This window comes from Sus scrofa, chromosome 8 (genome assembly GCF_000003025.6).
Source record: "Sus scrofa isolate TJ Tabasco breed Duroc chromosome 8, Sscrofa11.1, whole genome shotgun sequence".
Lineage (NCBI taxonomy): Eukaryota > Metazoa > Chordata > Mammalia > Artiodactyla > Suidae > Sus > Sus scrofa.
This window is the reverse complement of record NC_010450.4, coordinates 121,911,800-121,926,399: the sequence shown is the minus strand read 5'-3', so window position 1 is coordinate 121,926,399 and position 14,600 is coordinate 121,911,800. Positions and strand designations below refer to the sequence as shown.

General features: G+C 34.0%; 1 protein-coding gene across 5 annotated transcripts in view; it reads left to right on the top strand.

The window, feature by feature from the left end:
* The window catches only part of RAP1GDS1 (Rap1 GTPase-GDP dissociation stimulator 1), a 140,690-nt gene that overhangs the window by 81,093 nt on the left and 44,997 nt on the right, over window positions 1-14,600 (top strand). For 3 of the 5 annotated variants that reach the window (XM_021101741.1, XM_021101740.1, XM_021101744.1), the window contains exon 5: window positions 6,899-7,045. The exons of the other annotated variants lie outside the window; for them this stretch is intronic. In XM_021101741.1, coding sequence (XP_020957400.1) covers window positions 6,899-7,045 — 147 coding nt within the window. The remainder of the gene's footprint in view (window positions 1-6,898; window positions 7,046-14,600) is intronic. 5 annotated transcript variants of the gene reach the window in all.

The following is a 14,600-nucleotide window of genomic DNA, read 5'->3' as shown; positions in this document are numbered from 1 at the left end:
GTGTTCTTTCCATTCGAGTCCTCATTTTATGACATGTCCACAACTTAGTTTATGACACATCTACAACTTTCTTTCCTTAAGTGGAAAATTATCTTCCATTGAAAAAAAATCTTCTGATTGTCTCTTCTTTACCCTTAATTAGCTATAAATACTTTAATTATAATATGAGATACTGAAATTTTTTGGGAAAAGATGCATATAATCCTGTAGGTCTAATAGTGACAGAGAAGGTGGAAAAAGTGAAGAAGGCTTTATCTGATGTCTTCACATTTCTCTATTAGGTAGGAAGCATGGTTTCAGTTAAAAATGCAGAATTAGGAAAAGGGTGGGGGTCTGAAAAAGTTGTGACCATTTGTATGGGTCATTGTGGATAATATGACAGGGATGTGTGAAAAGATATGTGGCATAGTTTAAGGGCTTGTCCTTGCTTATAAGACCTGTAATTTTTACAAAGTTAAAGAAGAGATTGTATAATTTGTCCATTCTTTGCTGTGATTCTAAATATTGTTATTTAAAGCACATTTTCTTGGAGATTTGGAAATTTCTCACTCTCAGAATGGATCTCAATGAATGGATGTGTGATTCTCCATGAGTTTTGATATGGATATGAAAATTGTATTATTGTACTATGGCTCTTTAATATATTTACCAATTATGTGAAATACATTTTGTTTGTCAATTTCTCTTTGTTTATTGTGCATTTTGGACAGCTGTTGCTAAATGTACGTTGGTCTTAATATTTGCTAAGTTCATGGATAGCCTAAAAGGATTTTAGGGGGAAAGACACCAAAGAACTTTTCAGAAATGAATCTTTTAAAGCAGTTCTCAATTGACACCAATAAAGTGCTATTGTCTTGCTATACTAAATGGTAAAAGTGTTTCATACCTCTTTTAATGTTTAATGAGGGAACCTTTTATTAGATAGAATTCAGATTTCCCAAATTTAGGTCAGAATGATGATATTTAATCATCACAATCTCTTTAAGCAAAGTCTGAGTTGACATATAAGAAAAAAATACAGTTTATAATTTATCTTCTTAATTCACTTATCTCTAAAGTACATTTACAGTAAAAGTCATTTTTAACTATCTGCTTAGTTCCTTAGCTTTTATTTTGGCCATCGGTAACACTAAAAAGCCTTTTTTGTTCCATACCACCTTTAATTATGCCAGACACTCTAGCACCTACTATAATGTGTGCGTGTGTTCATTTCGTGCACAGCCAGCATTGCTAATTAACACTTGAAGAGCATTTGTGCAGGACGATTTTTTTTTTTTTTTCTCTTTTTAGGGCCACACTACCGACATAGGGAAGTTCCCAGGCTAGGGGTCAAATTGAAGCTACAGCCACAGCCACAGCCACAGCAATGTGAGATCCAAGCCACATCTGCGACCTACACCACAGCTCACGGCAATGCTAGATCCCTGACCCACTGAGTGAGGCCAGGGATCAAATCCGCATCCTCGTGGGTAGTAGTCAGATTTGTTTCCGATGCACCACAACAGGGAACTCTCAGGATTTTTTTTTTTTTTTAATTTAAACACAAATTTGGGGGACCATGCTCACAGCATGAGGAAGTTCCCAGGCCAGGGACTGAATACATGCCATGGCAGCCACCTGGGCTGCTGCACCACAAAGTAACTCCCAGGATGCTTATATAAAAAATGGAGAGAGTGAAGCAGTGCACAAATCCATGATAGTGTAATATGTTAAAGTAAACACTTTTGTCACTAAAACTTCTTTGAAAACTTAACAGATAATTTATTCAGTATTATCTCCACAACATATACTTTTCTCATGTTTCTCAATATTAATTTAGTTGAAAGCTTATTATGATCAGTTCCTGCAGCTTATTTCTCTCATATAGTTGTGATTTTCTGAGGTGCTACATCATAATCATCTCCACAGTAACCACTCCTGATGTCACAAAGGATTATTATTTCTGGTGGGAAAGCAGTAGTTTGAGCAGATGGATGCATAAGGAATGAAGATCTTGTTATCACACAAATAATTAGAGGGCAGGAGGAAAACATATCAAATATATATGTAGGCATAATTCTTTTAAAATAGATTTTAAAATGTGTATTTGATACTGAGAATTTCTGAGAAGTATGAAAAAGGTGGTGTTTAAGCCATAAGTGGAAGGTGTCCTGAAAATTATAGACTATCAGATTATAAAATAAATTACTACTTTTGAAATTTGATTTTAGACAAAATTTGGAATTGCAGATGATGGGCTTTTACATCCAACACCATGCTGCTTCCCCAGTTTTCCTCTTTAGTCTTTTTAAAGATTTAAGCCTTCTAAGTTCCCTTTTTGGAAAACTAGTGATCATAGAAATTATTTTTTAAAATAATGTATTTGCTGATGTTATTGTAAGGCTTTTCTATAAGCATGAATATTAAAAAGTTCTGGAATTATGCCTCTCCAGTCATATTATTACATAGTCTTAGTTTGTAGTAGCTACCCGGCTCTCTTTCCATTTTGTTTCTTTCAACTTCTGATACTATGTTTATATCCATTTATCTCTGTCTCTTCCTGCCTCCTTACCTTAAACTGTTATTTTTGACCCTTGTACCTGCTGTATACTTTGGATACTCAGTTCATCATCATATTAAATTATAGAAAAGTTGACTCTCAGGAAAGACCTGCCCCTGTATATTCCAGAAATAGGTTCACCTTCACCCATCAGATTTAAAAATCAAATAAGATGCCAGGGGTAGTGAAGCAACAGAATTCACACACTGTCATCTGAAGAAGAGGAAGATGTTCAGATTCTAGAAACCAGCATACCATCTGTGTATTGTAAGTAATAGCCCAAACTTAAAAACAACCCAAGAAATCAACAAAAGGATCGACAATTATATTGTGTTTATACACTGACTATTACACAGCAAAGCGTATAACGGAGTGGATGAATTTCATCAACAATGTTCAGTGTGAGAAGGCACAAAAAGAAGAAACACGACATGATTTCATCCGAATAAAATTCATAAACCAGGAAAGCTAAACCATATTGTAGTGGTTAAAACTTTAAAAAAAGAAATACATGACTTTCATTCTCATTTTTCTATCCACACCCCAACACAGAGTTTCTCTCCCCCTCCCTCTCATCCTCAAAATGAATTGTACCAAATTTGGTAAATTATACCAAAATCTGCCTAGGGCCACATTCATTCACTGCATATCAAGTGCCTTCTCTGTACTAGGCACTTGCTGCCCACAGAGAGGGACAGCCTATTTGGGGGAACATAGCAGTAAAACTGAACATGGGATAAACTGTAACAATCACAGTAGTATAGTCAGTGGTTGGTTTTAGGTCCTTTCCTCAGCCTTCGTGTATAACTTGTACCTGATAATGGAACACCAGCTTGCTCACATGTTTTTTCTCATTTGTGAGTCATAATAAACATGACATACAAATTTCATTGCTTCCTGCTTTTGGCTACTGCAGAGTAACGTCATGTTAGATTTAAAGCCCTGCTCTTACATAATGCGAAGAAAGATCCTGCTTGTGCTAGAAACTTACTTTGTTTTAAAGAATGTGGCAGGGCCTAAAGATTTGGTAGGCTGCACTTTCTCCAGTGGTTGGCTGCCTTAGAGTTATACAAAATAAAGGTATAAATTAATTTCTAGAGGTAACAACTCGGGATGCTTCACAAATTAGAAGTGACTAATTAAGAGTTAAAAGTGAGACTACATTCAGGGAAATGAAAGTTTGGGATATGGAACCTTTTAGGAATTATTTTTAAGTGAACAATAATAATACTCATTTTAATGTCATAACAAGCTATTGAGTTACCTTTACTGTGGAAAAATAATTTTTTCTTTTGTCCTTTTAGGGCTGCACCCACGGCAGACGGAAGTTCCCAGGCTAGGGGGCAAATCGGAACCATAGCTGTCAGCCTACACCACAGCCACAGCAACACTGTATCTGAGCCCTCCGAGCTGCATTTCACAGTTCACGGCAAGGCCAGATCCTTCACCCACTGAGCAAGGCCAGGGATCGAACCCACAACCTCCTAAATACCAGTCAGATTTGTTACAGCTGACCGTGATGGGAACTCCCAAAAAACAATTTATATGGACCTGTGCAATGACAGATGTTCTAATATGATTTTTTTTTTTTTTTTTTTTTATGGCCATACCTGCAGCATATGTAAGTTCCTGGGCCAGGGATTTGAATCAGAGCCACTGCTCTGACCTCTGCAGCAACAACAGATCCTGTTAACCCACAGCGCTAGCTTGGGATCAAACCAGCCAACTGCAGTGACCTGAGCTGCTGCGGCCATGTTCTTAACCCACTGTACTGCAGTGGGAACTCCCTAATATGTATTTTAAATAATGTGTAAGGTGCCTTTAAAAACTTAACTTGCTCACTGGTTTTGCTAGAGAACAAATACAGCATAATCATTCATTTCTTTGCATCTTCAGATTCTTTAAAATATTTTAATAAGATAATCTTTTTAACTCCGATATCTTCTAGTATATGTGATTTGTTTTTCTTCTCAAACCTGGTAATAATGTAGTAGAGATTGAGTTTATGATCTGAAGCCAACTCTTGATAACACATAGTTATGTCATAGACAATCCAAACAGGTCAGGGAGGGAGGAAGGGAAGGAAGAAGAAAAGGAAGGGAAGAAAAATACTGTGGCTCTGAAACACAAATAGGTAATTTGCCTTTTAACTGTAGTTATGTTCTTATTTATTGCATTATTAACTTGATGAACTAACGGTTAAATACAATTTATTGAATTACTTTTTTGAATATTGAATAGCTGAGTGTTGATAGTTAGCCAGCTTATTAGCTTTCTAAGCATACATAATTTATATTTTGAAAGCCCATATTTACTTGGCTATTAAAATCAAAACCTATTTGAGCTTTGCAATTTAAGGATGAAATATATTGTATATGCATATTTTGGAAGGTCTGCATGTTTGGATTTGTCATCCTAATAATTAATTATTTTGATATTATCTGCATACAAATTATCCAAAAAATTAGATAATTTACGTTTAAAGTTTTTCAAAATGAAGAAGCTAGTATTTATGAGGCCCAACTTTATAAGTTGTGTGTATGCTTCTACTACAGGAAATGATATATATTGGTTCATTTTCTAATATGATTCAGCAGTAATTTTTTATAAAGATATGACCTGAGCTGCTGCGGCCATTTTCTTTTATTAGGCAAATGAAATCTTTCATTACTAATTTCCTAGCTCAAATTCCTTTGTGAGACATTTCTCTTACTGATCCTTTTGTTATGCTTCTGTCGTTACACTATCCTGAATAGCACCTACTAGCCTGATTTAGCTCTTGATTAGTTGAAAAGTGGCTACTCTGTTTTTTTAAGGGGTTTGTCTACTTTTTTTTAGGGCTGCATCACCACAGCATATGGAAGTTCCCAGGCTTGGGGTCGAATTGGAGCTTCATCTCCTGGCCTATACCATAACCATAGCAACTCCAGATCCATGCCGCGTCTATGACCTACACCACAGCTCGCAGCAAGGCCAGGGATTGAAGCCACATCATGAATACTAGTTGGGTTTGTTATCACAGAGCCACAATGGGAACTCCCAGAAAGTGGCTAGTCTGAACTGACATGTAATTGTAAGTGTAAGATATAAAATATACCTTGGATTTCAAAGATGTATTACAAAGAAGATAATATAAAATGTTTCATTAGTAATTTGTGTATTGGTTGTGTTTTGGGCTGATCATAGTTTAAATGTACTGGATTGAATAAAATATATTACAAAAATTAATTTTTCAGCTTTTGTGTTTTTAGCAAGGCTGCCAGTAAATTTAAATTACATTTGTGGCTCTCATATTTCTATTGGCTAGCACTGTTTTAGAGTCTATCTTATTTTATATAAGGAAGTCAGATTTAAAAGTCCTATTCTTTGATCTTTGTCCAATCCTATGCTCAAGGATTAGAAAATATTTTAAAGTGATTTCTATATTCCAATAGTTAAATGACATCTTTTCTATGAAGTGTAGATGTACACATAACAGAAGATATGTTTGACTGTCCTTTGACCACTGGTTGTAATATTGAAATAGATTGATGTGCTCTCGAATGGAGAAAATAAAGTAAAATGAAATACAGACTACTAAGAATTAAAAAAGGGAACATGCTTATGTACTCTAGCAAATGCCGTTAAAAAGACCTTAGTCCTAATCCTTAAAAATTACGTATTGTGATCTGGAATTACTGTGCTGCAGGTAGTTGTCTTTGGTAATAAATGACTTTGAAACCACTAATAGGATACATGTAGTGGTTTACAAGCTGAAAGAAATATGCCAATAGAATATTCACTTCTAAATTTTTTCTTAGGAGTTCCCTTCATGGTTCAGTGGAAATGAATCTGACTAGCATCCGTGAGCACACGGGTTCAATTCCTGGCCTCACTCAGTGGGTTAAGGATCTGGCATTGCCAGGAGCTATAATGTAGATCACAAATGCGGCTCAGATCCGGCGTTGCTATGCCTGTTGGTGTAGGCTGGCGGCTGCAGCTCCGATTCAACTCCTATAAATAAATAAATAAATAAATAAATTTCTTATACAGAACTGTCATTTGTGAAAGAGGAGGCAAAAATTTTCACATGTCATAGTCATAAAGTCTTAGGACCCAGAGAAAGTCATTAGGCTTCTTTATGATACCACTGGGAGTAATCTTTTTTCTCCTAAAAAATGATTGTCTCTTTTCCCCATCCCACCCCCATTTCCATGTTTATTTGTTTTTTTCTTTCTAAAAAGACATATTGAATGCCCTGCTTTAGTTAGGTTTATTTTCTACTTACTAAGTAAGGAATAACTCTGTTATGTTTTGTATTTGAATTGTAAAGTACATTTCTTTTTTCTTTTATTTTTAATTTAACTCTTTGTTTTACAGATGAGGGCAGAAGTGCAGTTGACCAAGCAGGTGGTGCACAGATTGTAGTTGACCATTTAAGGTCACTGTGCAGTATAACAGATCCCGCCAATGAGAAGCTCTTGACTGTCTTTTGTGGCATGCTGATGAACTATAGCAATGAGAATGGTAAACAAAATTGAAAACTTGCTTTATCTGTGGGGGAAAAAGTAAAAATCATCCTTACTGTAGTATAAACCAAAAATATTCAGAAAAACGATGAATAAAGCATTCATGAGTAGCATAAAAATTAGTAATTAGCCAATATTAAATTACACCGTTTCAAAAACACGAAATGGTCTAATTTTCTACCTGGGACTAATTGTCGAAGGGTTGTCCATGTTAATCAATACCTAAAACAAGAAACAACATAATGGTCTGGTTTAAGATGTCTTGGTTTGAACATTTTAGAAATGAGTGATGTTAAGAGTTTCATGTTTATTTATGAATACCAGCAGGAGCTTTAAAATACTGCCTCTATAAATAGAATTATTTTATCTAGATACTAGGTTTACTTGTAACAATAAAAAAATTTTTTTAATGAAATCTGGTCTTAGAAAACTAAAGTTTAGCAAGTTCCCTTGTGGTGCCATGTGTTAAGGATCCATTGTTGCCACAGCTGTGGCACAGGTTGCAACTTTGGCTCAGGTTATATCCCTGGCTCAGGTGCTTCCATATGCCTCAGGCTACCAAAGGAAAAAAGAAAAAAAAGAAAAAGAAAGCTCAGAGCAGCTGCAGACACCTTATTTTCTAAATTTAATAAATACTTATAAACAGAAGTTTCTTTTCTCTGCAAAACATTCTTAGACCCCAACCACAAATGACATGTTAATTTTCAGATAGTCTATATAGTTGTTAACTAAATGAACTTTAAAACAGTGGTATGAAGACTTCAGTTTACTTTTAAATGTCCTAAAACATACATATATTTACCGTATTCTGTGAATTACTGCATAAATCAAAACCTCAAATTCTGGTAGGTTCCTAGAATTAGCACAGATAAAATCTTTGGTTTATTTCATCATGGCATTTTAAGTTACAGTCTCTGGCAGAGACATATTTTATTTGTATATTGAACACGTAATAGTATCATGTGGTCTAGAAACACATAGCCCTTTAGGTATGTTTTTTTATTCCCAATTTTTTTTTTGAAAGATAAACATTGATGACAAATGGCTACGGACTGTTTGACGTTAGTGTTAGTGACAATAGCAAATGGTGGGGACGGTGGCCATTGTCCCTTTGAAAGGGAAGAGCTAGTACTCTCTTGTAGCCACTTGTCTCTGTGTGGCAGTTTGGCCAGATACTGCCAAATCTTTCCTTCTGATGGTAGGAGGATGCTAGAAATTTAGCTTTTCGTGTGACATGTTTTTTAAATGTTGGATTACATTGGCTTTTTTTTTTGCACTGTACAAGCTAAATAGAATGTGTCCTAAGGTCACATCTTTTCCAAGAAACATCAGTTTTATATTAAAGGTATCCATTATAATAATAGAAAATAGTTGTTATTCATGAAATGCTTTGCCTCTTTCTTCCACATGAGCTAGTTAACAGATGGTAGTCTTTACAGGGTCAGTTACCTCTGTTTTTCTTGCCCTCTGGTGGGATCATTTTTGAAGAGAAAATGCCCTTAATATGAACAGAAGAAATAAATGCAGACCTGCCTGGGTAATCTACAAAATGAATAATCAGTTCTTAAATAATTGAAATGTGACCATAATACACATGTCACTTCCTTTCTCTTCAACTTCATTTAGGCTTAAAACCTGGGAAAGTGGGACGAGAGCTAAGTGGGAGAATGGTCTAGAAAGATAAATGAAAGAAACTAGTCATGAAATTATTTATAGCAGCTCTGGATACAAAGAATTAGTCTTATGCATCTCAGCTAGTTGTTTATCTTTTGAGGAAGCTATTGTTCAAACATCTGTACAAAAGCACACCAAATGACAAAATGGTCTTCAAAAAATCGCTACTTCTAATCCAAAGGAGATCGTGACTGAGTCTGTATAACAGACTGTCGCACTCTGTAGGGAGTTACTGAAAAGGTGATGTGAACAACATGCAGGGTGCACAGTCTAAATGCACCGTGTATTTCTTTTGTGAGGAAGGTTTTTTCCCCCTGGTGTGCAAGCATTCCCAGGGATGACTTAGATACTTTGAAAAGCTGTGTTAACTTTTCTCTGAACGTTATTGGAGCAGTGGTGTTTCTGTTCCATTGTTCTAAAAGCTGCTATTTGAATGCAGCTTTCAAAACTTATTGGATAAAATAGAAGTAAAGTTATCTTTAGTATTTTAAAGGAACAAATGCCAAACTTGTAACGATCTTCTCTCCTCTGCTTCCTTGTATATTTGTCTCCATAGGGATCACAGTTTGTGCACTGGTTCTTTTCTCTATTATGCTCTTTAACTTAAAGTATATCTTTTTTGTTTTGCATAATCATTAAGCATCTTTGTTGTTTTATCGATCGTTTACTTACTCTTTTCTTTAACATATTTTAAAAACTTTCCAAGCTAATATTCGGTCTTCTTGGCTAACCTCAGACCATTTGAGATAGATCCTGTCCACTTGGATGAATTACTGAGACAAAAAACAATAGAGCTTTTTGAAAATCAGGAAGCGCTTTTAATTAGCACTGATAAAAGGATGAAATTCCTTTTTATGTATATTTACTATTGAATTTCAGTACACAAGACTTTTCTAGTTTCCAAGTAGAGTAGTTGAGTGATAAATTTCTCCTTGTTACTCTTAATAGAAAAATTCACTCTACCATTGGCCTCAATAATTTAAATATCATTCATAGTGAGGGAGTTACTCTTTAGCTTCATAAATAAAATTTTTAAAAATATAAAGATAAGAAAGTACTGAAATGGTCATAAAGAAACACTAACATAGTTTCTCTAATGAGAATATTTTAAAAGTGTTTATTAGTCTTAAAAGTGGCTTGACACCAGGCTGAGACTTAGGATACATAGATTCCTGTTCTTGTAGTGGGCCACTCTGAGCATATCCAATTTATAAATGCATTAAATAGGAAATCAAGCTTACTAAACACATGTAAGACAGATATATAATCAAAATACTCAGTGAAGACATTTTTATACCCTTTGATAAAGCTGTATAAAACTCAGGGTTCATGAGTCTTAAATCATTGGAACCAGCTCAAACTTTAAGCTATGAGCTAGATATATTCTTTTGTTTCCCCACTGGTAAAGCAATTAAAAGATTTTATACTCAGACAATTAAGTGTGGAATAGATATCTGAATTTTAAAAGTTGTAATTTCCTAGGTAGACGAGTTGTAACTGTAATATTGCTAAATAAAATCATGTTGAAATAGAGTAAGACAAGTAAAACTTTTTGTTTAGTAAAAATCATTTCAAATATATCCTGTTGGGAAAACCATACCTGTTTTTCACATGGCAGAAAAGCACTCTTTAATTCTGCGGCCCTCCAAAATAGGCTGTTTGATAGTTGTGGTTAGAGAAAAGTGTGTTGACAATTTTACTTTCAATTCAAGGAAATGTGAACTTCCTTTATTTTCTCTTTATGTAGTGAAACTTTAAAGTCTTATATAACAAAGAACTCAAACTTATTATTGTAGGTGTTATCTCATTAGCTTCTTGAATATCTTTTTTCCTAGCTTTGGTTACCCATTGCCAGAACATTGCAGTGAAAACTGAAAATTTTGTTCAGATATCCAGATGTTTTCAAATATAACATCATTTTTAGCATACGGTAGGAGTTTGGAAAATATTTATTGATTGACTTTCCTAAATGCCTAGTATTGCCTAAAAATTTTTATTAGTAAAATAAGTTATTGGAAGAAAAACACATAGCCGGAATGCATTTTCTTCATTAAATGAGTTAGGAGCAATGTAAACTCTTGCCCACTCTGTTAGTTTATATTTGCTGCTCACATATGTGGCAGTCGGAGCAAGTGGCATTATAAATATACTAATAGTAGCAATACTAAAATCTGTGTTTAAAAATTTACCGTAAGTGATCCACAGACTTGACAAATCTGCATTAAGTATGCTTAAAAATTGATTGCAGTTTAAATAGAAACAAACCAGTAATCTAAAGCAAAACACCAAAATAAGTTAAGAATACTTTGTTGAGGAATCTGCAGATGGTTGCCATTTTTATTATATTACAAGTAACCATGATTAATCAATATATACCTTTTGGAAAACCGTAATTGAAAGAGTTTGATTTTTTTCTTAATACTCCTATGCTAGAGACACAAAATATCGGGAAAAACCTGTTATAACTCTAAAACAAATTATTAATGATGGTAAGCATTAAAGCAAAGACTGAGGTTGTTTGTTTTATATAGCCTATGCCGTAAGAGAAAAAGGTGAAAGAAGTAAACACTCCAGGAGGAAAGGAAAAATTAGTTTCCTTCTAAAGTGACACAATAGACACAGTCTAGGAAAGGCTTCTTCCTGTTACCTATATCACATATATGATTTTTACAAATAGAGTTGATTTTCCTGTGATGTCTTAATAACTCTGGGTTACTAAAAAGACTAATTTCTCTTTTTTGTGTATGGTTCCTGAACTCTCTCTGCGATACTTTCATGATAATTCTCATATTTATATGCTGTATGGACTTATAATAACTGAACTATGATGGAAGGGAAGCCGTTTGTGAGATGTAAGGAATGCAGCTCGTGGAGTATCAGAGCATAACAGTTTAAGTTGAATGTAAAGCCCAGAACTTAAATTCACTTGTTTAAAATAGTCCTGTAAAGTAAGTTCTCTCTTCTAATTTAAGAATCGCTTAATACATAATTAATTTCAGTGCTCCTTTCATTTCAACCAAAAGCAATATTTTCCTAATTCTATTAATACTCATTTTCCTAGTGAACTCAGCCCAATGACTTGGCATACTTGATTTTTCTTCATACTTAAAATAGAAAGAATAGAAATTAATAAGGAATAATCTAGATTAAAAACTGAAAAAACGCTTTGGCCTGAGCTACATGTTTGTTTTGGTATGACTTCATTATAGGTAAGAAAGAACACTTCCTAGATGTTAGATGTTTAGAAGATGAATTGCTTTGTGTGAGTGGGAAACTATTGCCAAAGTTTAATTTCTGTGGGCATAAGCTAATTAATAATTCCACACATTTCCTAAATACTAAAAACTGTTTTTCGAACTTTAAGGAGCAAAACAAAGCAAAACAAAGTTCAGAGTGTATCTTTGCAATTTATTGTCTCTTCTCTTAATTATATTGATTTTCCAACATACTGTTTTTGTTGTATTTTCCATTCCTTATTTTCTCTGTTTATAAAGGGATGGGAGAAGTGCTTTTCATTTTGCCCCATTTGTCAAAAAAAAGTACTCTAGTATTTTAAGCAAAGTGTGTTAAAGACTTATCAAGCCACTGAAAAGTTTTTAGGCTTTAAAAAATAATAATATTGGAATTCTTTATTTACTGACTGCTGTTCTCTTTCTAAAAAAAGTCCCAATTTCTCCTGTTTGTCTAACAGAGCTTTCAGATCAATCTGAAGCAGGTTGCATTCATAAAGTTCTGCTACAAATATCATTTTAAGCAGATTGCTTTACTGACAGAGCAGTTAGTTGTTCTTGTGCCTCCTGCTAATTCTGCATATTAAATTTGGCCAATTAGACTAGGTTAGCTTTTCATCATAATCCTACTAAACAATTACTGTAATCATGTTGTTACTTAATGAACCGACTAAGAACTTGGTTTTCAGTAGAGGTATATCAAATGCATATTTTGGTTTAATTCCCAGTGGTCAAGTATTAGCATTAATATTTAGCTTTGGCCATTAGAGAATGAACTTCTGAATGCAACAATCTGAAATGATTGTTAGAGTTTTTTGTTAATGATTTAAAGCTTGGCATTATATTACAGAAAAAAAAATACTTCTTTGCAGCATTTTCAGCTTATAGATTGTTTTTATAATCCTGATAGTTCATTTAGCATTCTGATGGATACCAAATAGATAACCTGTTTTAGCTGAGGACAGTGGAAAAACAAAATAGGTTTGGGGTTCCTCATCCTCTAACATATTTTTCTTTACTTGCTTTATGCCTGGATTGAAGATGACAAATCATAGAGGTTACTGAATATTATTTCCAGGATTTTCCTTATAGTGAAAATCTGAGGTGGCAGGTTGGCTTTCTGATTTAACTCATCCTCACAAGATGTAAAGGATTTTCAAATTGGACTTTGTCTTGAAAGATTCATGGCCTGAATGGAATCAAGTAGCTAAAAATCAAAAACAACTTTTAACATTTATTTTTTGTTGTAAATTCTAAAAAGAATAGATAATCTCTATTATTCTGCCTTGATCTAACTTTTACATTTGTATAGTCTTTGCCATCATTAGTTATTGCTACATTTGAATATTGCAATATAATTATACATTTACATTTCAGCTGATAGAATTTCAGCGCATGAAACACATCGAGAGGTTTTCCTCTGTACCTGGAATGCTTATCTGTATTTAAAAATGGACATTTAAATAGTGAAGATTAAAGTGAAAGACTAGGCCTTGTTTTTAATATGATAGTATCAAGCACATAATCATTGACTGTGCGCAAGTTTGTAGATGCCAGAAATGACATTGAAGCATTCAGGTGTTTGGCCTTCAAGAGCTGAGGCTAAAAGCCAGAGCCAAATGATGGATTTTGGCCAACTATCAGGGCATGTTTTATTTAGACCACTTAAAATATTCATTCAGAGAAACTCAGGGCAGGAAAGTACCTTATGTTAATTAACTTGTATAATTAACAAGTTATAACTGTTTTCTAACTACAAATAAAATCCAATTAACAACAAACTGCCTATATTTTATTTACTGAACAAAGATTTAATTAAATACTGCTGAAAAATGATTATTGGCAAGATAATAGAAGTCTTGGGGTTATGTAGGTATTTCTTGTTAACACATTTTGTGTGTTGCAAATAACTTCTATGTAATTTTACGGTGTAAAAACTTAATCATAGTAATGCCCCAGGGTAACTAGTAATATTTGGGGGGGTTTTGGTGGTTGTTGTTAAAGCCAGTAAATCCTTTTGTAAAACAAAGAATTTTTATGTTTTTAAACACATATGCTTGTAAGATATACTTGTTGTCATGTAAATTAACCTGGCAATTAGCTCGATCTGCTGTACAAAAATTTAGGCTTAAATTTATAGTACTCTAGATGTAGCCATTCAGCAATGTCATATGAGAGCCAAGACTAGATTTATTTCTCCCAGTAAGAGCTACTTAAGCAGCAATTGGCAGTAGTCCTCTTCTAAAAAACAAGGAGCAATTTTAACCTTTAAAAGACCAGTTTCTTTCCGAAGGCATAGTGTTCTTTAATCAGAGTAGATGCATTTGTAGAAATCTTCTTTGTAGCAGAATTCATTATAGCAGGTGTTGATCGGTAGTAAATCATTTAATCTGGAGTGAGTCTAGGGAAAAAACTGTCTACCAGATGAAGGCAATTGTTCAAGATGCCATTGGAATGAGAACATTAAATGCACAGGCCTCTTAAGAATAATAGAACATTTTACCTTTCTCTCGTGATTTGTTTTTTGCTTTGAGGTTTTTTGTTGTTGCTGTTGTTTTACGATAAAGTCACTCATATAATTTTGTCATTTATCTCTAGAACTTTTTACAGAAGGAGAATTTTGCTCTGTAGAGACTTTTCAGAATCCAG